The 24,841-nt window shown below is 45.4% G+C and overlaps 1 protein-coding gene across 5 annotated transcripts in view; it reads left to right on the top strand.

The window, feature by feature from the left end:
- LOC126088613 (uncharacterized) overlaps positions 1–24,841 on the top strand; it is a 511,853-nt gene that overhangs the window by 213,849 nt on the left and 273,163 nt on the right. For all 5 annotated transcript variants that reach the window (XM_049906837.1, XM_049906839.1, XM_049906840.1 and 2 more), the window contains exon 2: positions 20,438–20,600. In XM_049906837.1, coding sequence (XP_049762794.1) covers positions 20,444–20,600 — 157 coding nt within the window. In that variant the 5' untranslated portion in view covers positions 20,438–20,443. The remainder of the gene's footprint in view (positions 1–20,437; positions 20,601–24,841) is intronic.

Below are 24,841 nucleotides of genomic sequence, written 5' to 3' on the forward strand. Positions count from 1 at the left end.
TAAAGAGCTTTTTCCTACCACGTGTGTTTATGTGCCACACCCACTTTCCTGTCACCCAATTTTCTGCATATATTTTAGATCTTTATATCCCCTACATTGTACGTTAGAGATTTTTTTTTTTACTCCCGAGTGTGTTGGTTATCCTTGGAATGCAACGGTCGGTATTCTTTTGTTTCTGCTGTTTGTAAACAACACGCTTGGTTTTGTTCAAGTGTGATTGCGAGCAGTTGTTATAGAAAACTTGCTGGCTACTGGAGAATCTTATCCTCACCAGCATTCTCTTCCTGCTACTGTTATTACAACAATTAAACCTATTTTCAGAGACTTGGCTCATCCTGACCTTTTAAGGAAATGTCTGCATGGGCAGACACAGAACGCAAATGAATGTTTCAACAGCATAATTTGGGACCGCCTTCCTAAAACTGTATTTGTAGGCATGCATACAATGAAACTAGGACTTCATGATACTGTTATTACATTCAATTGTGGTAATATTGGAGAGTGTTGGGTACTGAAAAAGCTGGGAATTAATCCTGGTGAAACTATGATCACTGGGCTCCAACATTGCCATAAAATGAGGATAGCCGATGCAGACAGGTCTGCATCTAATATGGTCAAGAAAGCAAGACAAACATCCAGTAAGGGGAAAAAGAAGCTGGAAGACCTGCTACAGACCAAAGAAGGGCCATCATATGCAGCAGGACAGTTTTAATAAACTGTAACAAATTTCGTAAGTTTTTTCTTTAAAGTCAATTTCCCGCAAACTAAATTTTTCAGTATATATGCCCCATTATATCAGAAGCTATCATAGATAAATGAATGAAATTTTCAGAGACTCTGCGTAACATAAAAAGCCACTTATGATACTACATTCATTAATATTCTCCTATTAGGATGTTCACAAAAAATATTTTCTGCAGAAAAACTTAATATTTTTTGTTAATAAATTTAAAAAAAGTATTTCTTAAAAACTATAAAATGGATAAAGTAGATTTTAGTACAGTTGACTCTATTAGCATCATGTAACATACAGTAAAAATATTAAGGTCCTGCGTCAAATAGTTTTTTTCAGAAATAGGTCAAATACTTGCCTAAATTAACGTGGGTTAGATATGCAGGGTGTGGTCCCCACAAACACGATCGGCTTTGCTATGAGCATCCTTCCGCGAATGACTTGATAAAAACTGAGAGCAATGGTGCCTGGTTGCTTCCATTGCGGTGGAGACGGACCCATGCTGCGCAAAATGGCGACTGCTGATTACGCATTAAAGCCTACTACTGCATTCAGTAGTTTTGTAATCCCGGGTCCACGCACACTGTAAGCTTCCTCTGACAGCAAAAGGCCCCGTCGCCGACGTGAGCGGGGGCGGAAATGCCAGCGGTCGGCTAGACTTTGAGCAGAGGGGCAGTTAGTGCCGCCCACGCACTGGTGTGGCGCCAGCTGCTACCCCTCCGCGCAGCCGTCGCCTCGGCGTGGATTTTTTAAACCAACGGCCTCTGGATCTCCTGCAGTTGTACGCCATTTTGACGAATTTATGAATTAAACGATTGGTGACCTCACGGATTTCTCCGTCCCCTTAATTTCACAGTCCTGTACTCAGACGAGCTATCTGTGGTTACAGATGGCTTGACAAAATTACTTTCCAAGCATAACTAAGCGAAATAAATTCATCGTCTTCTTAATAAAGGAATGTGCAAGCCCGTGCCTACAACCATCGAAGTTGTAATTGCGTAAGGAACCTGACAGCAATAGCAGTTTTCATTTTGTTTTACACCCCTGTCTTTGTACAGGGAGTGAAGTCTCTGCGTTACAAGTAACCAGTTAAATGTTCCGTTTTAATCTTCCTTGACAACTGCGGTGACAATGCGGTCGCAATAAAGTGTAATTTAATGGCATCCTTGACTCCCTTGTATAATAAACGAAGCCCGAACCAGTGCCTCTTAACTATGACATTTGCCGGATGGACCTGTGAGGCAGGATCACTGTGCTAAAAGGAGTCTCTTAGTGTTTGATGAACAGGTATGTTTGTTAGAAGCCTTCTGGAGCAAACTGAAGGATATATGTCCCGAGAGTGCGACTACTATGACCATTTCCGGTCCATTGCTCTGACCCTCATCAACAAGACTTTTTCCCATGTTAATCAAAATCTCCACTCGACACACCTTCGTGGTTTCTTTCCAGCTTGGTTCTTTGGCGTTCTTCGTTAAAAGCACTATTAAGCAAAATTTACCTGAAAAACAAGTGTACAGCGCTGCGTTCAGGTTTTCAGACATTCTCTTTCGCTGGGTGCGGCATTCAAATGCCAGGCAGGTTATCCTAATTTAGGCTCTCATTTGTTTTCATAAACCACTTCAGGGGAACACTGGAATGGCTACTTCCTCCCTACACCACCCCTCCCTCCGCCGTGCTATCTTACCATCGCTAATGATGTCACTCTCTACGTTGAATAAAAGCTTCCCTTCCTCCTGAGTCTTACACCTCCATAAGCTGTTTTCAACACAACCTTGTCCAGTATTTCTTTGTAAGGAGATAGTATACTCTCTATATTCCGAATTCTGGATCTAGAATCATTCTGTTAAGACTTTACACGCTACACAATTAAAAAATAATTAAGACTGCGCAGATCGAACGATAACTGAAGCCATGCCTAGTTGGCTATTAGACTTTGTATTGAAAACGCTGCTGGGTCAGCCTCTTTCCTAGACCATATTTACCTAAAATCTTACACGCTGCTAACAGTCACGGATTACAAGAGAAGATCGCAATCCACTCCTGTTTGCAAAAACGGTAAAGCAATGAGTGTGCAAAATTAATAGACCAACATCGATAACGTCCACCAGCTGGAGGATTTTAGAACTCATTTTAAGTTCTAACATTATGTCATTTATGGAGATACAGAAACTTATCTTACAAAAGAAACGTGGCTTCAGGGAAAAGTATTTGTATGAAATACAGCTCGTTTTATTCACACACGATATTTTACAAATAGTACGAGGGGCGGTCAGTAATACTGAAATACATTTTTTTTCTGAGGGCATGTCGGTTTTATTCATAATTCCAATACACCAAATTATAATTCGCTCTTCTCGCTACAAAACGCTATAATCTCCGCTCAGAGCGACGGCCTTGCGCCACCTTACTGGGAGGACCCGTATGCCTGCATGGTACCACACTACGGGTGGACGTCAGAGGCAACGTCTTGCTACATCATTAATTTCCCCAAGCTGCGACGTGGTCGCGAGTAAAACAGTGACCCGAATATAGAATAAATTTCCTTCACTTTACGTCCATGGTCACAAATTTTTTGTCATGGGACTACCGGTTTCGGTCCATAATAACCATCTTCAGATCTATTTTATAAAAACATGTCCTAATGTTCTATATATATATATATATAACAGCATATGCAAGAGTCTTTGGCTGACAAGATGGTTCTTGCATATGCTGTTAATTATATACATATATTTGACGATGCTGGTGCTGATTTTGTGTTTAGCATTTGACGCTGCCACTATGGCTGCAGTACATTACATGTTTTTATAAAAAAGATATGAAGATGGTTATTATGGACCGAAACTGGTAGTCTCATGACAAAATTTTGTGACCACGGACTTAAAGTAAAGGAAATTTAATAATTTCCCCATCATCCACGTACTGCTTCCCCCGGAGTGCATCCTTCATAGGGTCAAAGGAACGGAAGTCGGAAGGCGCGAGAGCCGACCTGTCCGGTGGATGAGGAAGAACAGTCCAGTTTTGTGAGCTACTCTCGGGTACGCAGGCTAGTGTGAGGCCCTGCGTTGTCGTGAGAAGGAGAAGTTCGTTTGCATTTTTGTGGCGATGAACACGCTGAAGTCATTTCCTCAATTTTCTGAGGGTAGTGCAGTATACTTGAGACTTGATCGTTTCACCATGAGGAAGGACATCAAACAGAATAACTCCTTCAGGGTCCCAGAGGACTGCCGCCACGACTTCACCGGCTAAGGGTGCGGGTTTGAACATTTTCTTGGGAGGAGAGCAGGTGTACCGCCACTCCATGGAGCGCCGTCTTATGTACGTCTGCAGGCTTTCGTGGCCGTTGTCACTGAAGTTAAAATCTTCTGGGTTATTAGGCCGCGTCATGTTTCTTCTAAAATGAACTACGTTTCGACCCCTCTGCTGGCATCTTCCACAGGATCTGCTGGTGTGCACTACTGCTAGAGTGTTCTAGCAGTAGTTCATTTTAGAAGAACACTCTAGCAGTAGTGGACACCAGCAGATCCTGAGGAAGATCCCAGCAGAGGGGTCGAAACGTAGTTCATTTTAGAAGAAACATGACGCGGCCTAATAACCCAGATTTTAACTTTGATTGTTGTCTTGTTTCCGATTTGAAGTGATAAACCCTCTTTGACCGCCTGTGAGAATACTCGACAGCAAATTGACACGATCAGCCTCCCAACGCGCAGTCGATTTCGCACAGATGGTTCTTCGTTGATCTTTATGGTCTTCTGTTAGGCTGCGAGGAAGCAAGCGATTAGCCACATTACACGGAACTAAATTAAAGTTTAATCCACCATTATTATGAACTCTAGGATTCATTTTCCTATTCACAATTGGTGGATTAACAGCATTAGTACTAGCAAGCGGGCACACACCTTTGAGTACCCCCAACTGGTGGACGAGTGTGTTAGCGCTACCGTCAGAGCAGCGATGTGTTTGTTATCCGTCGATCATCTCGAATGAAGGTCTCCGCACGTTTCAACACTGCAGGAGTGTCAGCCGTGTGCGGACAGGTTTGCGCGAGCTTGTTGCGATGACGACAAGCGCCTCGCCCAACGACTCACCGTGCTTTTGTTCACTGCCAGGTCTCCGTAGGCATTCTGCAAGTACTTATGAATATCTGTGATGCTCTGGTATTCCGCCAAAAGAATGTGACAGCTCTCTGGTTGGAACACACCTCCGTTACAAACATCATTGTGAAGGCTACACACAGCGCCGCCACATATTAGAACTTCATGAAGTATGGGGACTGAAGCGGCAATATTCCACGATGCCCCACAGAAAATTTTTCATTTTTTTCGAGCGAAACTGGCCAAGAAAAAATGTGTGTTGCATGACTTATTGTAACATGGGTCTCAAAATGTTAACTCCGTCGGTTGCCCTATTGATTTCACTGATCGCGTCCTCAAGTTCCAATTCCCTCAAGAGTTTCCTTTTTTTGACGGTGAATTACACTCCTGGAAATTGAAATAAGAACACCGTGAATTCATTGTCCCAGGAAGGGGAAACTTTATTGACACATTCCTGGGGTCAGATACATCACATGATCACACTGACAGAACCACAGGCACATAGACACAGGCAACAGAGCATGCACAATGTCGGCACTAGTACAGTGTATATTCACCTTTCGCAGCAATGCAGGCTGCTATTCTCCCATGGAGACGATCGTAGAGATGCTGGATGTAGTCCTGTGGAACGGCTTGCCATGCCATGCCAGGCAACAGAGCATGCACAATGTCGGCACTAGTACAGTGTATATTCACCTTTCGCAGCAATGCAGGCTGCTATTCTCCCATGGAGACGATCGTAGAGATGCTGGATGTAGTCCTGTGGAACGGCTTGCCATGCCATTTCCACCTGGCGCCTCAGTTGGACCAGCGTTCGTGCTGGACGTGCAGACCGCGTGAGACGACGCTTCATCCAGTCCCAAACATGCTCAATGGGGGACAGATCCGGAGATCTTGCTGGCCAGGGTAGTTGACTTACACCTTCTAGAGCACGTTGGGTGGCACGGGATACATGCGGACGTGCATTGTCCTGTTGGAACAGCACGTTCCCTTGCCGGTCTAGGAATGGTAGAACGATGGGTTCGATGACGGTTTGGATGTACCGTGCACTATTCAGTGTCCCCTCGACGATCACCAGTGGTGTACGGCCAGTGTAGGAGATCGCTCCCCACACCATGATGCCGGGTGTTGGCCCTGTGTGCCTCGGTCGTATGCAGTCCTGATTGTGGCGCTCACCTGCACGGCGCCAAACACGCATACGACCATCATTGGCACCAAGGCAGAAGCGACTCTCATCGCTGAAGACGACACGTCTCCATTCGTCCCTCCATTCACGCCTGTCGCGACACCACTGGAGGCGGGCTGCACGATGTTGGGGCGTGAGCGGAAGACGGCCTAACGGTGTGCGGGACCGTAGCCCAGCTTCATGGAGACGGTTGCGAATGGTCCTCGCCGATACCCCAGGAGCAACAGTGTCCCTAATTTGCTGGGAAGTGGCGGTGCGGTCCCCTACGGCACTGCGTACGATCCTACGGTCTTGGCGTGCATCCGTGCGTCGCTGCGGTCCGGTCCCAGGTCGACGGGCACGTGCACCTTCCGCCGACCACTGGCGACAACATCGATGTACTGTGGAGACCTCACGCCCCACGTGTTGAGCAATTCGGCGGTACGTCCACCCGGCCTCCCGCATGCCCACTATACGCCCTCGCTCAAAGTCCGTCAACTGCACATACGGTTCACGTCCACGCTGTCGCGGCAAGCTACCAGTGTTAAAGACTGCGATGGAGCTCCGTATGCCACGACAAACTGGCTGACACTGACGGCGGTGGTGCACAAATGCTGCGCAGCTAGCGCCATTCGACGGCCAACACCGCGGTTCCTGGTGTGTCCGCTGTGCCGTGCGTGTGATCATTGCTTGTACAGCCCTCTCGCAGTGTCCGGAGCAAGTATGGTGGGTCTGACACACTGGTGTCAATGTGTTCTTTTTTCCATTTCCAGGAATGTATATGCGATCCTACTGCCACTGGATCAGATGAGGTGTGTTACAGATGCTAAGTTCCTTGTCTGTTACGATTCCCTCAGTGGCCTTCACTTCACTCTCTACAACGCCTGTGTGCAGCTGGTAAAGTAATCCAGGATATTCAGGGCGCCCTTCTCTGGGTACAAAGACGGGGAAGAGGATGCTTCTTGCTGGATACAAGGCAAAAGGGTATCCTAGGGCACGAAAGGGCGGATGTAGCAGCCAAAGAGGCGTGTCGTGATCGTGAGTTACTTCACTGTGCCATTGTCCTGCGTGCTGTCGTCCCGTCGTTGAGGTACGCTCTCATGAGTCGATGGAAGGAAGAATAGCTGGATGTGTGTCTAGTGAAGTCCAGAACACGGCCGTGGCCTACCAGCTTCCAGCCACGCACCCTGGAGGAGGTCTTCCTCACTGCCCTTCGCATAGGCCACAGACCTATGACTTATGGCTTCTTGCCACGGCCAGAGGACCAGCCAGTGTTTGGTGCTCCTGCCTTACAGATCACTGTGCGCCACGTCCTATTAGACTGAGTTTTATTTTCAGACCCGAGGGCAGCGGCAGATTTTCCGTCAGATCTGCCCTCTATTTTAAGTGACGTTCGTAGGAGTGTGGTGAGAGTTTTAAGGTTTTGTGACACGTCCAGCTTGGTACCTAAAATTTCAGGGAGATGTTCTGAGTGTGTTAACAGGATGACAGGCTTACTCATGTCTTTTGTAAGTTGTCAGCCAGTCACATTTCCCTGTGCCGTTAGTTTAGTTCCTCTGTCATTCTACATTCTGTCATCTACTTTAATCGCCGCACGGGATTAGCCGAGCGGTCAAGGCGCTGCAGTCATGGACTGTGCGGCTGGTCCCGGCGGAGGTTCGTGTCCTCCCTCGGGCATGGGTGAGTGTGTGTTTGTCCTTTGGATAATTTAGGTTAAGTAGTGTGTAAGCTTAGGGAGTGATGACTTTAGAAGTTAAGTCCCGTAAGATTTCACACACATTAACCATTATGTTTTAATCCCACATGTGGCACCTTTCACGCTTGCCCCATTGCCTTAAGGCGTTTGCGATAGGGAGTAACTGCGAGCGTCAACACGAGAGAGATGGGAGTGTCAGTGAGTCAATTTCTAGGTTTACTCTTTACTGTGTGGTAACCTTTTTAGCCATTTTATTTGTTTTATTTGTAAGAGTGCTATTAACCTCGCCGTTAATCACCAGTTAACGGCAAACTCCCTCACACACACACACACACACACACACACACACACAGAGAGAGAGAGAGAGAGAGAGAGAGAGAGAGAGAGAGGAGAGAGAGAGAGAGAGCAGAAGATTGTAGAGTTTGCAACTTTCAGAGACGGTAGTATGGATCAAAACAGTAATAAAGTGCAGTAAATATGGGCTCCAAAATGCATATCATAAAAACTATAGACACTTTTTCAGTAGAAAAGGTGTGTTTCACAGTAGTGAAGATGAAATTCTCATAGCTCTTAAGGTATTCATTTTGTTGGCCATATTTACCGGACTTCTTTTCTTATTTTGGTCCCTAGTACTCACTACCTCCGAAAATTTCCTACCGTATAGTCTTACCAACAATACTACCGATACATAGGGTATTCGACTGTCAAGAGCAAACAGAACGATTTTCGCTTATAACTTTCGACTTCGTCTTTTCTGGTCCGGGGTCCCTTACCATAGAGTCATACATTTACCGCCGGCTGGAGTGGCCGAGCGGTTCTAGGCGCTACAGTCTGGAACCGCGCGACCGCTACGGTCGCAGGTTCGAATCCTGCCTCGAGCATGGATGTGTGTGATGTCCTTAGGTTAGTTATGTTTAAGTAGTTCTAAGTTCTAGGGGACTGATGTCCTCAGATGTTAAGTCCCATAGTGCTCAGAGCCATTTGAACCATTCATAACTTTACCGTTCTCCATCATCCCTCGAGTTTCTATCATCATCACGGAATCACCCTGTATTCTTCCTTTTCTTGGAATGAGTGACCTCCGGAATGGTGTGAGGTATCTCCCGGATTATTTATTTATTCCGAATAAATGGAGACATCGGATGACTGCTAAATACTCTGTAATTCCAACCGGGATAAGTTAGAGACCAACCAGCAGTGAGCAAACAGCAAATTTCCTTTCTTAATACTTGTAATTAACAAGAATGTCACATCTCAAGCAAGGCTGAAGCAGTTGTGCCATACATTCACCTGTCTTGCTGAGTCACTGTTCCCTTTTAGAAAATATCCGCATTCAGACAAGCAAAGTCAGTGTAGAAAATAATATTACAGTCTGTGGACAAAAAATTGCATCTAAAAGGCCGTAGGTAATCTGATGTTTATCTGGATACGGAGGGGCACGAGCACGGTTGCCTTATGGCCGTGTTTTCAGAACGTAAGGACTGTTTTGCCAGTCGTGAAGGTAACCTTGGGTGCATTTGAAAGTCAAGTGTCCGGCGTGACCGAAGCGGAGCCCCTCAGAATTCCCTATTCACTTACCTGAGCCTCGGCCAAGATGTGGCCACTGTCGCGGGCGGAATGCTGAGTTCACGGTGACGCAGTGCGGAAACTTTCCGCCGGTTGCCGTAATATGTGCCGCGCCGGGCGCGACAGCGATCGCGTTCTTCCCCGGCGGACGCGAGGCGCGAGAGGAGAGGTACGGCGCAGGCGCGGACGCTGCCAAGAATGCAGCCGCCCCGTCCCGGGCCGCAGCGGCGTCGCGGGAAAGCAAGCGGCGCCTCTGGCCAAGGACACTAGCTGCGTCGCCGCGCACCCGCGGTCCGATGATGGCGGCACAGTCTCATACACTACTGGCCATTAAAATTGCTACACCACGAAGATGACGTGCTACAGGCGTAAAATTTAACCGACAGGAAGAAGATGCTGTGATATGCAAATGAATAGCTTATCAGAGCATTCACACAAGGTCGGCGCCGGTGGCGAAACCTACAACGTGCTGACACGAGGAAAGTTTCCAACCGATTTCTCATACACAAACAGCAGTTGACCGGCGTTGCCTGGTGAAACGTTGTTGTGATGCCTCGTGTAAGGAGCAGAAATGTGTATCTTCACGTTTCCGACTTTGATAAAGGTCGGACTGTAGCCTATCGCGATTCCGGTTTATCGTATCGCGACATTGCTGCTCGCGTTGGTCAACATCCAATGACTGTTAGCAGAATATGGAATCGGTGGGTTCAGGAGGGTAATACGGAACGCCGTGCTGGATCCCAACGGCCTCGTATCACTAGCAGTCGAGATGACAGGCGTCTTATCCGCATGGCTGTAACGGATCGTGCAGACACCTCATCAGATAGGGACGTTTGCAAGACAACAACCACCTACGAACAGCTCGACGACGTTTGAAGCAGCATGGACTAACAGTTCGGAGACCGTGGCTGCGGTTACCTTTGACGCTGCATCACAGACAGGAGCGCCTGCGATGGTGTACTCAACGACGAATCTGGGGCCACGAATGCCAAATCGTCATTTTTTCCTATCACTAGCAGTCGTATCACTAGCAGTCGAGATGACAGGCATCTTATCCGCATGGCTGTAACGGATCGTGCAGCCACCTCAACAGATAGGGACGTTTGCAAGACAACAACCATCTACGAACAGCTCGACGACGTTTGAAGCAGCATGAACTAACAGTTCGGAGACCGTGGCTGCGGGTACCCTTGACGCTGCATCACAGACAGGAGCGCCTACGATGGTGTGTACTCAACGACGAACCTGGGTGCACGGATGGTAAAACATCATTTTTTCGGATGAATCCAGGTTCTGTTTACAGCATCATGATGGTCGCATCCGTGTTTGGCGACATCGCGGTGAACGCACATTGGAAGCGTGTATTCGTCATCGCCATATTGGCGTATCACCCGGCGTGGTGGTAAGGGGTGCCATTGGTTACATGTCTCGGTCACCTCTTGTCCGCATTGACAGTACTTTGAACAGTGGACGTTACATTTCAGATGTGTTACGATCCGGGGCTCTACCCTTCATTCGATCCCTGCGAAACCCTACATTTCAACAGGATAATGCACGACCGCATGTTGCAGGAAATGTACGGGCCTTTCTGGATGCCGAAAATGTTCGACGGTCCTGCCCTGGCCAGCACATTCTCCACATCTCTCACCAATTGAAAACGTCTGGTCAATGGTGACCGAGCAACTGGTTCATCGCAATACGCCAGTCACTACTCTAGATGAACTGTGGTATCATGTTGAAGCTGCATGGGCAGCTGTAGCTGTACCCGCCATCCAAGCTGCGTTTGACTCAATGCCTAGGCGTATCAAGGCCATTATTACGGCCAGAGGTGGTTGTTCTGGTTACTGATTTCTCAGCATCTATGCACCCAAAATGCGTGAAAATGTAATGTCAGTTCTAGTATAATAAATTTGACCAATGACTACCCGTTTATCATCTGCATTTCTTCTTGGTGTAGCAACTTTAATTGCCAGTAGTGTATATACGCACTATGCGTACATGCGCTACTAAAACCGGATTTCGTAAACCGATTTACCAGTGCCGCTTCTCGTTTGTCGTGTACCGGTTGTAGAAGACTCAAACCGGAATTTCCCTATAGACGGTGCTACCGTCAGTGTAGGGCAGTGAGCTGAACTAAGATAATCTGCCGGCCGCGGTGGTCTCGCGGTTCTAGGCGCTCAGTCCGGAACTGCGCGACTGCTACGGTCGCAGGTTCGAATCCTGCCTCGGGCATGGTTGTGTGTCATGTCCTTAGGTTAGTTAGGTTTAAGTAGTTCTAAGTTCTAGGAGACTGATGACCACAGATGTTGAGTCCCATAGTGCTCAGAGCCATTTTTAAGATAATCTGGTGCCAGCACTGTGTGTTACGAAGTCGTGACGCTCGATATCTTTGGCCGCCATGTTGCTGAACGTATATCTGTCTCTCTCTATCCAGCTGTCATTATGGGCACAAAACATCGCATTTTATCTGAACTTTTTCTTTTTGACATTCCTGACTGCTCAGTCTGACAATTATTTGAACAGGAAGCATTAAATACCTACAGAAAATAAAGAACCGTAGCCTACTGTTTAAAAATTCTCTTCACATTATCAGCCCCTCTCTGTTCCACTCGCGGATCGCGCGAGGGGAAAACGACTCAGTACGAACTCTAATTTCCCGTAACTTTGAATGGTGATCATTGCGTGATTTGAAAGTTGGTGGTAATAATATATGCTCTAGATCCTCGGCGAAGATCGGATTTCGGAATTTAGTGAGCAGCCCCTTCCATTTAGCGAGTCTTCTATCTGCAAGTGTGTCCAACTTCAAACTTTCTGTGAGATTTGTAACGCTTTCGCGATAGCTTAATGTACCAGTCACGAATCTTGCCGCTCTTCTTTGGACCTTCTCAATCTCTTGAATCAGATCCAGCTGCTAAGGGTCCCATACAGACGAACAATACTCTAAAACTAGACGAACTAAAGTATTGTAAGCAATTTCCTTTGTTGAAGGACTGCATCGCTTCAGGATTCTACCAACAAACCGCAATCTAGAGTTCGCCTTGCCCGGTAGTTGTGTAATCTGATCATTCCATTTGAGATCATTTCGAATAGTCACACCCAGATACTTCACTGATGTTACCGCTTTTATTTTGTACTTGTACATTAATGGGTATTTTCGACTTGTTCAAATGGCTGTAAGCACTATGGGACTTAACATCTGAGGTCATCAGTCCCATAGACTTAGAAGTACTTAAAACTAACTAACCTAAGGACATCACACACATCCATATTCGAGGCCGGGTTCGAACCTGCGACCGTAGCAGCAGCGCGGACTGAAGCGCCTAGAACCGCTCGGCCACTGCGGCCGGCTTTCGCCTTATTATACGCAGTAGGTTACACTTACTAATACTGAGAAATAACTGCCAGTCATTACATCACGGATTTATTTTCTGCAAATCCCGATTGATTTGTTAACAACTTTCGTGTGATACTACTTTCCTGTAGACTACAGCATCGTCGGCAAACAATCTAATGCCGCTGTCAATGCCATCGACCAGATCTTTTATGTAAATCGTAAAAAGCAGCGGACCTATTACGCTGCCCTCGGGCACACCTGAAGTTACGCTTGTTTCTGTTAAAGTCACCCCTTCAGGACGACATACTGCTCTCTGTCTGTTAGGAAACTTTCTATCCACCCACATATGTCATCGGATGGACCGTAAGCGCGCACTTTTTGGAGCAAGCGACAGTGCGGAACTGAGTCGGACGCCTTTCGAAAGCCGAGAAAATGGCATCATCCTGGGAGCCAGTATCTAGAGCCTGTTGTATATCACGCACAAAGAGGGCCAGCTGTGTGTCGCATGACCGGTGTTTCCAAAAACCGTGCTGGTTTTTGCAGATGAGCTTCTAAGAGTCTAGAAAGGTCATTGCGTAGCACATGCCCCGCGAGCATCAGTCACCTTCCACGAACGATTTTGTGTGGGTTGCATAGACGTCTAATCGTCATCACTTCATCATTCGAAACGTGGTCGCAATAACTGATCTTCAAAATTTCCGTCAAGCATTGCTGGTGAAAAACGTTTACCTTCTGTACTGATTTCGCTTCTATTTTCAAGGTCTTACTTGCGAATGTGAACAACTACGATGGCAGTACAGTTGAAGAAATCAAACAGGAAGAAATAAAGCAGGAAACTCAGCGAAAAACTGTCGGGTCACAAGAACAACCGCATGCAACTAGGATTGTAAGTAAACTCAGCTTTACTGAAGTCTTGGGTGACTGTCGAAATAGAACAGACCACAACAGCACATAGTAAAATTTAAAAAAAAATGGTTCAAATGGCTCTGAGCACTATGGGACTCAACTGCTGTGGTCATAAGTCCCCTATAACTTATAACTACTTAAACCTAACTAACCTAAGGACATCACACACACCCATGCCCGAGGCAGGATTCGAACCTGCGACCGTAGCGGTCGTGCGGTCCAGACTGTAGCGCCTTTAACCGCTCGGCCACTCCGGCCGGCCGGTAAAATTTTATAAATACATCAATTCACGAAAGAATACTAGCATAGCAGCACATACACCGAGGTGAGGAAGGTCATGAGGTACCTCCTGATATCGTGTCGAACCTCCTTTCGTCCGGGGTAGCGCAGCAACTCGACGTGGCGTGGGCTCAATAAGTCGCTCGAAGTCTCCTGTAGAAATATTGAGCCTTGCTGCCTGTGTACCCGTCCATAATTGCGACACTGTTGCCGGTGCAGGATTTTTTGCACGAGCTGATCTCACGATTATTTCCCATAAATGATCGATGGGATTCATGCTGGGCGATCTGGATGGCCAAATTATTCAGTCAGTGATCGAGTTGGACCAGAGGACCGACTCCATCCCAAGTAAACACAGCCCACACCATTGTGAAGTCACCAGCAGCGTGTACAGTGTCTTGTTGACACTGCGCCACCCTCCAATTGTATGATCATCTCTTAGCAACTGAAATTGGGGCTCATCTGACCAGGTCGCGGTTTTCCAGTTGTTTAGGGTCCAACCGATATGGTCACGAGCCAGGAGAGGCGCTGCAGGCGATGTCGTGCAGCTAGCAAAGGCACTCGCAGCGGTCGCCGTACGTCCCACGTCGATTTCTGAGGTAATTTCACGCGATGGTGCTTGTCTGTTAGCACTGACAACTCTACCGAAACGCCGCTGTTCTCGGTCGTAAGTGAAAGCAATCGGCGATTGCGTTGTCCGTTGTGAAAGGTATTGCTTGAAATTTGGTATTGCCTGCACATTATTGAAACTGAGGATCGCGTGGTACTGAATTCCCTAACGGTTTCCGAAATGGAATGTCCCATGCTCCAACTCCCATTCCGCGTTCCGCGTGCTGCCATAATTACACTACTGGCCATTAAAATTGCTCCACCAAGAAGAAATGCAGATGATAAACGGGTATTCATTGGACAAATATATTATACTAGAACTGACATGTGATTACATTTTCACGCATTTTGGGTGCATAGATCCTGAGAGATCAGTACCCAGAACAACCACCTCTGGCCGTAATAACGGCCTTGGTATGCCTGGGCATTGAGTCAAACAGAGCTTGGATGGCGTGTACAGGTACAGCTGCCCATGCAGCTTCAACACGATACCACAGTTCATCTAGAGTAGTGGCTGGCATATCGTGACGAGCCAGTTACTCGGAAACCATTAACCAGACGTTTTTAATTGGTGAGAGATCTGGAGAATGTGCTGCCCAAGGAAGCAGTCGAATATTTTCTGTATCCAGAAAGGCCCTTAGAGGACTTGCAACATGCGTTCGTGCATTATCCTACTGAAATGTAGGGTTTCGCAGGGATCGAATGAAGGGTAGAGCCCCGGGTCGTAACACATCTGAAATGTAACGTCCACAGTTCAAAGAGCCGTCAGTGCGAACAAGAGGTGATCGAGACGTGTAACCAAAGGCACCCCATACCATCACGCCGGGTGATACGCCAGTATGGCGATGACGAATACACGCTTCCAATGTGCGTTCACCGCGATGTCGTCAAACACGGACGCGACCATCATGATGCTGTAAACAGAACCTGGATTCATCTGAAAAAAATGACGTTTTGCCATTCGTGCACCGAGGTTCGTCGTTGAGTACACCATCGCAGACGCTCCTGTCTGTGATGCAGCGTCAAGGGTAACCGCAGCCACGGTCTCCGAACTGATAGTCCATGCTGCTGCAAAAGTCATCCAATTGTTCGTGCAGATGGTTGTTGTCTTGCAAACGTCCCCATCTGGTGACTCAGGGATCGAGACGTGGCTGCACGATCCGTTACAGTCATGCGGATAAGATGCCTGTCCTCTTGACTGCTAGTGATACGAGGCCGTTGGGATCCAGCACGGCGTTCCGTATTACGCTCCTGAACCCACCGATTCCATATTCTGCTAACAGTCATTGGAAGTCGACTAACGCGAGCAGCAATGTCGCCATACGATAAACCGCAATCGCGATAGGCTACAGTCCGACCTTTATCGAAGTCGGAAACGTGATGGCATGCATTTCTCCTCCTTACACGAGGCATCACAACAACGTTTCACCAGGCAACGCCGGTGAACTGCTGTTTGTGTATGAGAAATCGGTTGGAAATTTTCCTCGTGCCAGCATGTTGTAGGTGTCGCCACTGGCGCCAACCTTTCTTCCTGTCGGTTAAATTTCGCGTCTGTAGCACGTCATCTTCGTGGTGCAGCAATTTTAATGGCCAGTAGTGTTCTTCAGAAACCTTTTCACGTGAATCACCTGAGTGCAAATGACAGCTCCGCCTGTGCTCTGCTCTTTTATACCTTGTGTAAGCGACAGTACCGCCATCCGTAAATGTGCATATCGCTAACCCATGACTTTTTTCACCTCGGGGTACGCATGAAGGTATAAGTAACATTGAAGCAGGCGTATAAACAGCCTCTCTATCAATGGATGCTAGCGAAAGAGCACTAGGACTGTGCATTACATCACTAGGTGTACATAAGACTTCAAAGGCCATCCTAGACCTAGTTAAACGCCTGTCTCTTCTGTATTATGTCTGGAAAATTGTTGGGTCGACCATTATTCGCTGAAGGCCCGCCGCGGTCGCTTAGCGTGTCGTAAGCAGGCGGTTAAGGCCCAGCCTTGACGCCTGCCGAGCAGCGCGTTTCCACGGGTGACTCACGACGAGATCACGGCAAGACTGCCACGGCAGGAACACACGTCTGTTCTGATGGTTTAACACCGGCAGACGTTGCCAGTGCGATTAAGCTAAGGTATGAAGGATTAATTCCACTGACGGATGTACCTTAAGGTATCTTTTTATAGTGTTCAGCAGATCTGCGACAATACCACTTGCATAATCTATGCAAGGCATTTCATTATAGACCACTGTCGATTAATTCAGAAAGAATTTCTTTCTACAGTTGTTTACATAACACACATTTTATTTATTTCTAGTTCATATCGTGACATAACTTTTTGCAGTGTGATATTACGGGAGAATGCTGAAGATTATGTACACAGATCAGATAAGTGATGATGACGTAACGTAAAGCTGTCACTAACCAAGTGATTTACTCGGCGTTGTCGTATTGGAGATGGTATACATTTGCCGTCCTCCGATTTGTGAGCTGACTTACGCAACCAGTTATATGGGGCCTACAGTTCCACGTGAACTTCCAGCCACGGTGCAACTTGGCACTTCTCACGTATACAAAATGTTCAAATGTGTGTGAATTGCTGAGGGACCAAACTACTGTGCTCATCGGTCCCTAGACTTACAGACTACTTAAACTAACTTATGCTAAGAACAACGCACACACCCATGCCCGAGGGAGGGGCCCTCACGCATACAAATCATTACCAAAGGCGAATGAAGCAAGTAATGACAGAAAAATAGACCTGTCGTATAGCCTGGAAACGGATGGCGGAACACCCGTGTCAGCAGCCATCAGCGCTAACTGTTGAACCACGGAATCGGTGCATGACTCGAACTGAGTAGGCAAGAGCTTAATGGGAGAACTTGAGTAAAAGAAACGACCGGTTGACAGAACCACACATCCAGAGCCGTCAAGCAATATCATCGTTTCGTTTTGAAGCTGTAACAGCAGCTGTTTTTGCAGACAAAATTGTGGGATATCAGGTCCGCTTGTTATACAAACAAAAAGTCTTTCTGTAATTATCTAAACTTTCCTGTCCTATTACCAGACATAATTCTTGTCGGTTTGCAGCCGGATTATGCAGTCATCTGGATACAGTATTCCACAGCTCCGTCTGGGTGCCATTTACAGGTAGGAACTGATTCCGACCGTCAGTGGCGTACAATTGTTCCGTCGTTCACGGTATGAATCGGTTCCGGCGAGATGAGCAAACGCGAGTTTTCACCTCGAGACGGTGCCCAGATTGACCCCTGAAATACTGAGTCGAGATTATTGTACGGTCCGGCTGCAGAACCGGCAAGAACATCATCAGCTAATCTTTTTACTGCCCGTACATGTTTAGGCACATTTAGAATACTTCTATTCAGGTCTGTAAAGTTTCAAACATGATTTAAGAAATAATTGTGGGAACATAAATTAGGCCTAAAAGCATTTTCTGTCTGTTGTGATTATTACCTTGTTGTTTAGTGTTAGGTTCTGTAGGGCCTTGTTTACAATTTTATATATGCGCTAAGAAATGGTGTTCTGTGAGGTTGGATGCCTAATTAGCAAATTAATTTTATGTTTAAACGGGAACTCCGTATCAAGAGACCTGTCATTCATCAAGGAATTTTTATGGAATATTCTGTCAGCTCTTGCACAAACATAGACATATTAAAAACTTGAATACACAGTATTAATGTTCCATAATAGTCTTTATTTAATAGTTTGTTACCATACGAAATGTGTTTTCCATAGAGGAACAAAAAACAGAAAACTAACATTACTCTAAATTCTGGCCATTAATAAAAATGGCTCTAGGCACTATGTGTTTTATCAGCGGAGGTCATCAGTCCCCTAGACTTAGAAGTACTTAAACCTAAGGACATCACACACATCCATGCCCGAGGCAGGATTCGAACCTCCGACCGCAACAGCCGATTGGTACCGGACTGAAGCGTCTAGAACTACTCGGTCACAGCGGCCGGCTCTGGCCATTAATAGACACGAATCAAAGTATCCAGACCTGGTCCTTAACGACTAAATACAGTTCCATTAGTCATCCTTACTAAAGTAGCAGCAGCAGCAGTTACTGTTTCTCTCACACCCAAATTCCACAGACTTCTTTCTTCCACGCCCCCTCCTTATTTCGGCCTGTTCATAAATTTATCCATATAACATAGTAACCTGTACCATTATTCACTTTTACAGCATATTTGGCTGATACATTCAAGTAGTTTTAATATTTGAATATACTGTAATATAAGATTTGTATGTTCAGAGTCTCTTTGTGTATTACATCATGCTTTCGTTTTCTATCGATATATTCATAAAGTGTCGCATATCTTTGTACAACAACTTTGCACAGTTAGGAATTCTCGCTGAAGTTTTCTTGACTAACTGTTTAGTTTCAAGTTACTGTAGTGTAATAAAATATAAATTTTTATTTGTTTTGTGGCTATTAGTGTAATGTAATAAAATATGAGCCGTGACTTATATAAAAAAGAAACACACATTAATGCAATGGCTGAGCGTAAAAGAGAAATAACTAATGTAGGAATATTATTAACAGTGTAATATGTTGTTTAATTTAGCCCGACGTGTATAAGCACTCAGTAAACTAGCTCAGTTCTCAGTGTAGTTACGTAATCGTCGATACATCGTGGTTTCGTCTCGATTCCCCAATATAAGATAACAAGAGTAGCATCTACAAATGAAATCCTATAATGGAACTGGAATCCTGTGACCAGACCTTTTCTGTCTGGGATGTTATCTCGTTGTATAAAGAAAATCTGTAAATAAAATAGTTAAATTATTAGTAGCTGAACTAAAGTTAATTGTCCTAACCGACGGCACGTCTCGTAAATGAGCTAAAAGAAAAATGTTAAAGATTTTTTTAAGATGGCGCCTAACAATGAAAATTCTTCGTTAAGGCCCATATCTACTTCAGACGAGGTGTCAGATTTACAATAGATTGACCACATACACAAATTCTTTTGACAAAATAACCATTATATTTTTCGGGTTTGAAGTACAGCTTACATTGTCAGCTGGTACAGCGAGATGAGCTTTACACAAGAACATCCTCTTAGGTCCGAATCCAAGCAGATAAGATAAGCGAATGACAGAGGAAAGATAGCTCATGCATAGAAGCGCAAGAGTACATGGAATAACATGTCCATTGCAGTTCTATCTCTTCTTCTTTGGCGTACTTGTCGATTATTTATAAAATCTATCGTGTTATTTAGTTTACATTTTTTTAAAAACCCAAGTCCACGCCGGCCGGAGTGGCCCAGCGGTTCTAAGCGCTTCAGTCCGGAACCGCGCGACCGCTACGGTCGCCGGTTCGAATCCTGCCACAGGCATGGATGTGTGTGATGTCCTTAGGTTTAAGTAGTTCTAAGTTCTAGGGGGCTGATGACCACAGCAGTTAAGTCCTATAGTGCTCCGAGCCATTCGAACCAACCCAAGTCCACCCCAGAGAAACAGTACATTACCTGAGGATAGCCTAAGAAGCCGAAAGCCTTTTCGTAACGAACTATGAAATATGTATCATTGTGGTACATTAATGCTGTGTATTCAAGTTTTTAACTTCAAGGTACGGTTAACTTACTAAAGGATGCATAAGTATGTGTGTGTGTGTGTGTGTGTGTGTGTGTGTGTGTGTGTGTGTTTGTTTGTGTGTGTGTGTGTGTGTAGAGATATATATATATATATATATATATATATATATATATATATATATATATATATATATATATATATTAGGGGAATTTCGGAGAGAGGTCTATATTTGAGTGCAGTATGCAGGTTCAAACTGATTAGTGTTCAGAAATTATGTGGAGGTGAACAGACTTGAGAAGTACAGATTAAAGTGGAAAGCTATATCGAAACAAGCTCCAGCCTCAAATGACGCTTACGTTAAACTTGTGGAGACTAGCCTCGGGAACTCTGAAGGTCTTTGTGTCTCGAAGAGAATCGCTATTTGTTTTTCGTCGTTGGCGGTGTTTACTTTTTGAACGTTTCGGCGGGCAGAGCGCTGACATCTTCAGGTGTGTGTTGCAGCGCGCGATGGGCGGGACGGCGCGGGTGCTGGGGCTGCTGGCGGCCGCCTGCTGGCTGTGGCAGGCCAGCGCCCACGTGGCGCTCACCTTCCCGCCGGCCAGGAGGTACGCACTCGACTTCCTCGACTCCTCGCGCACCAGGCCGCCCTGCGGAATGCCCAGAGGTAAGCACGCAGCGAGCACCACGCGCTCTAGCCAGCAGCTAGGCTACAAGAAAATGCAGTGCAACTAACGGTACGATAGTCTCGCGGAAATGAAGTTTTCGTAAACATGTTTACTTACTTATTTGAAAGAGAATATAAAATTGCGTCCAGACATGGCTTAATTTTAATAACTGAAAGTGTATAAAGCTTATTTCAAATGCCCTCATAGCCGAAACCGCCAACTCGCTCTAAGGGTGTAATATTGCGGCGGCGCGGTTCTTTCCGTCCCTTCACGACTAAAGTGCGCGTCATTTATGACGGCGGCCGAGTTTAGGTTCGTTCTGCGCATCTGACGTCACAAAACACAGTCAGCCAATCAACAGAGAACGACGTTGTCAGAGCTCGATTGCAGTGCAAAGCACAGACGAGTGCCTTCAGTTTTAGAAACCTTCAGTCATAAATAAAGTACTTGAACAAAAACAGTGTCTTGATAGCAGACTTTCTGTTATACAAAGTTTGGAAAAAGCATTCTTTATACCAATTGCTTCATATTCTATTAATTAATTAAACCAAACAAGCAATAAGCCTCCTAATTCAGGCGATAGCAAGGAAAAGTGTTTGTGTCATTCTCACAAAACGCTTTTTCGCAATAAAGAACAGCGGTAACTGTTTATTTTCTATTACTCTTCGACGAAACGTGAATAATTCATAGTCATACCAACAGTGTTTGTCGGTATTTTGCGTGATATTTTAAAGCCGTCCGGGAGGTGTATTGAATGACGAGCTACGTTAGCGTAATGGTTAACGTGTATGGATGCTAAGTGAAAGATTCTGAGTTCAAGCCTTGTTCAGTGCTTAATATTTTCTTTATTTAAAACAATATCGAAGTGTCTTACTTCATGAATTTTATTCGTTTGAATGTAAGTTTGTGAAATTTCTAGTGACAACTAAATTCGACTATACGGAAAGTATACGCCATGGACTTTTACCTCTGCAAACCTTCAACATTTCGTGCAATGGTTTATTACATCTAAAGGTGCTCAATAACTGCGTTGAACTTCGAAACAAAATTAAGTCATTTATGGGGGGAAGGTATCAGTCAAGAAGATGTGTAAAAATCAAATTTTTGGGCCAAATAGTTTTTGTGAAATCGAATGATAAAGTGTGTCAAAGCAGTCGAAACACCATGTGTCTGCACAGGCGACCAGTGCAGTGATGACAAAATGCGGGGAGCACGTCTCTGTAGCAGCGAAAGGGTTAATGCGGCCGTGGTGGCTTTACTTCATAAACTGCGCGCTCCCCCCTAAATGTAAGTTTGCGAACTATGCTATGGCGCTGCTTCTCTTGGCGCGTACAACTAGCAACGCAGCAATCTCCCGCGTCTGGGCGGGCATGCGCGAACTGCCAAGATAAATGAATTGAACTATAACCTGCACCTACCTGTGAACATTGTCTCAGTAGATCATCAGTAGGAAAGCCGAGTGAAACCTACAGTATTTCGATGTGAACCAGGCTGCAATTTAAGTCACTAATCTACGTTTTGGGAGAAACACGAAATGAAAGGTTGGAAATTTTGTCCTTAATTAATATATTCTGAAACTTAGGTGAACAAGTATCACTGCCAAGCCCATGCTAGTCTTAACACAGTCACTCACAATCCCTTTCACTCACGTTAGCAAGTTTACGGTGTTGCATTTCCCGAAAACGTAATAGCCTCAAAAATACTGATTATTTTTGATTGATAATGCTCGCCAAATATTAAGTCTGTCGGTACCAAATGCAGTCACAGTTTTTAGCCACCGACCTGCTCAATACGCCACGCGAAATATATGTCTTTTCTCGTCACAAAATTCACTTAAAAATTCCGAAATTTCTACACACAGATCGGGATAATTATGCCGTCACTTTCCAACCCTTTTGATGTATGAAACACCGCTAGATCCGGCAACTTATCATTTCCATCGGAACTACTACTGCACACATCCGATCTCTTTCGTGGCTAGGCTTCGACTTCTCCCTAGAATACTCTATGTCTTCTCTACCAGCAGAGAAAGGCGCGCGAAAATATTGCTTTACCATTGGTCAGTTTACTCAACAGCCAATAGCAAAACAACACTCTCCCGCGTCAGTCCGCGCTTTTCATCCATAACCAATCGCAAAATAGTAAACCTCACGACTGCACTTTTTACCGACGTAATTATCTAATATGCTAAAGTTTTGCTTATGCGTAAAGTTATTTACTGTTGTTATTTATACCTGAATTAACTTTCCCTTTACCATAGACTTACTTTACAAATCTATTCTACAAAAATCCCCTTTGTCCATATCCATACTTCTTCCAAATGTTCCCACACTATATCCTGCTACATAACTCGTTAAACAATTATCTCGATATTAACCTTAAACCACACTCGTGCATCATTCATACTGCTAAACACATTTACAACATTTTACATACATAAAAAGACATAACAACACTTTATGAAAATACTTGGACAGTTTATGAAAAAATTCTATTACTTTAGTGCACTCTAGTGGGCACAATCGAAACTAAAATCACAGTCCCCCTATCCAATATTGTCCTCTATCGGCTGATACATAAACTATGTGTGCGTCCAGTCTCGCATCACCATCTGTCACTGTCCAGCTCTGGACACATCTCCCACTTAACCGTCTCCAAGGCAGGATCGTTATAAGGTGTTACGCCTCAACGTCTTAAATTCCTAGCCGGGCCTGTGTGGCCACTGGCTACGACAGGGTCGTGTCTCTGTATCCGTGGACTTTCCGACCGTGGCGTTTCCGACCATTTTGTGGGTGCTGCAGGTGCCGTGGCACTTCCTACCATCCAGTTTTATTCCGTGGCATTTCCGACCGGAGCGTCCCTCACTATTGCGCCTTCCTGTGGCTGTTCGATTACTCTATTGACAACAAATCACTTGATGAAACAGTAACTACCGTAGAGTGCCTAGGAGGAACTATGCGGAGCGACCTAAAGTGAAATGAGCGCAAAAAACCGTAGGAAAAGGTGATGCCAGGCTGAAGTTTTTTGGGAGACTGGGAAATGTAATTCATCCTCGAAAGAGGAGCGGCCCGCAAAACACTTCTAATACCAGTTCTTGCTCATTACTCCGGAACTCTTACCAGGTTCGGTTAGTGGAAGAGATACCAAGATCCAACAGTGAATGGCGCGTTTCGTCACGGGATCGTTTAATCGGCGAGTGAACGATGCGGAGATGCGTAAACTAGAGCCACTGGTAGACATTACTAGAAAGGCGTTCTGCATCACGAAGAGATTTACTATTGAAATTCGAGTTTTTATTTTTTTATGTTGTACTAGATTAGGTGTTTATATTGTAATGATTGCTGGTTCATCTTCTTATTCAAGTTGCTCTTTGTTAGGCTCTTTGAGAGCGTACACCCAAGAAAAGCCGGCCAACAGGTTACTTGCTCCCACATATATTTCGCCAGGTGACTACGACAAGCTACGACTAGAATACTGGACAAATTACGAAGGACAAATTGGTGCGGAAAGAAACTGTATTTTTACAAAATGAGACTTTTACTACTTCTCAACATAATCTTCATCACTATTAATACATTTTCCCAACGATGAACGAGTTTTTTTTATGTCTGATACGTCTTTCTCTCGTTGTTTGAGCGCATTGCCACAAATTCTTCCACCTTTTTTTGGACTCTGGCTCAAAATAGTGAATCCAAGTTTCATTGCACTTAGAAAAGGGTCATCTTCCCTTTCACAGCGTTCTTTCAGGTCAGTACACGCACCTTGGGCCTTGTTTACTTACACTGTTGCGTTAACTCTTTCCGCACCCGTCTTGCACTTGTTTTGCTGAACTCGAGCTAGGTACTGACAAAGTTATGAACTGTGCCAACACTCACTGCAACTGTTTTTGCCATATATTCGACGGTAACACGACGGTCTTCCCGAATAATGTTGTCAATTCGGGAGTTAACACCAGCTGACTAGTCAGGAGCCACTGCCGTTCGGCCGTTTGTGAACTGCCCTATCAATTACAAAAATTCACGCGGTTCACACAACTTCCATCATGAAAGCCCAAAACTCCTCCTACAAACTGTTTCATTTCTACATCAATTTGTCTCTCTAATTACTCAATGTCGTTCGTATAACTCAGACGCAGGCTTACAAACAATCATTCGTCCCAAGTGCCATTCGCGAATGGTACGGTGAAGGAGGAAAAAATCCGTCCCACATCGTCTGATGACTTGTGGGACATCGACGTAGT

The sequence above is a fragment of the Schistocerca cancellata genome, chromosome 6 (assembly GCF_023864275.1).
Source record: "Schistocerca cancellata isolate TAMUIC-IGC-003103 chromosome 6, iqSchCanc2.1, whole genome shotgun sequence".
NCBI classification, from domain to species: Eukaryota; Metazoa; Arthropoda; class Insecta; order Orthoptera; family Acrididae; genus Schistocerca; species Schistocerca cancellata.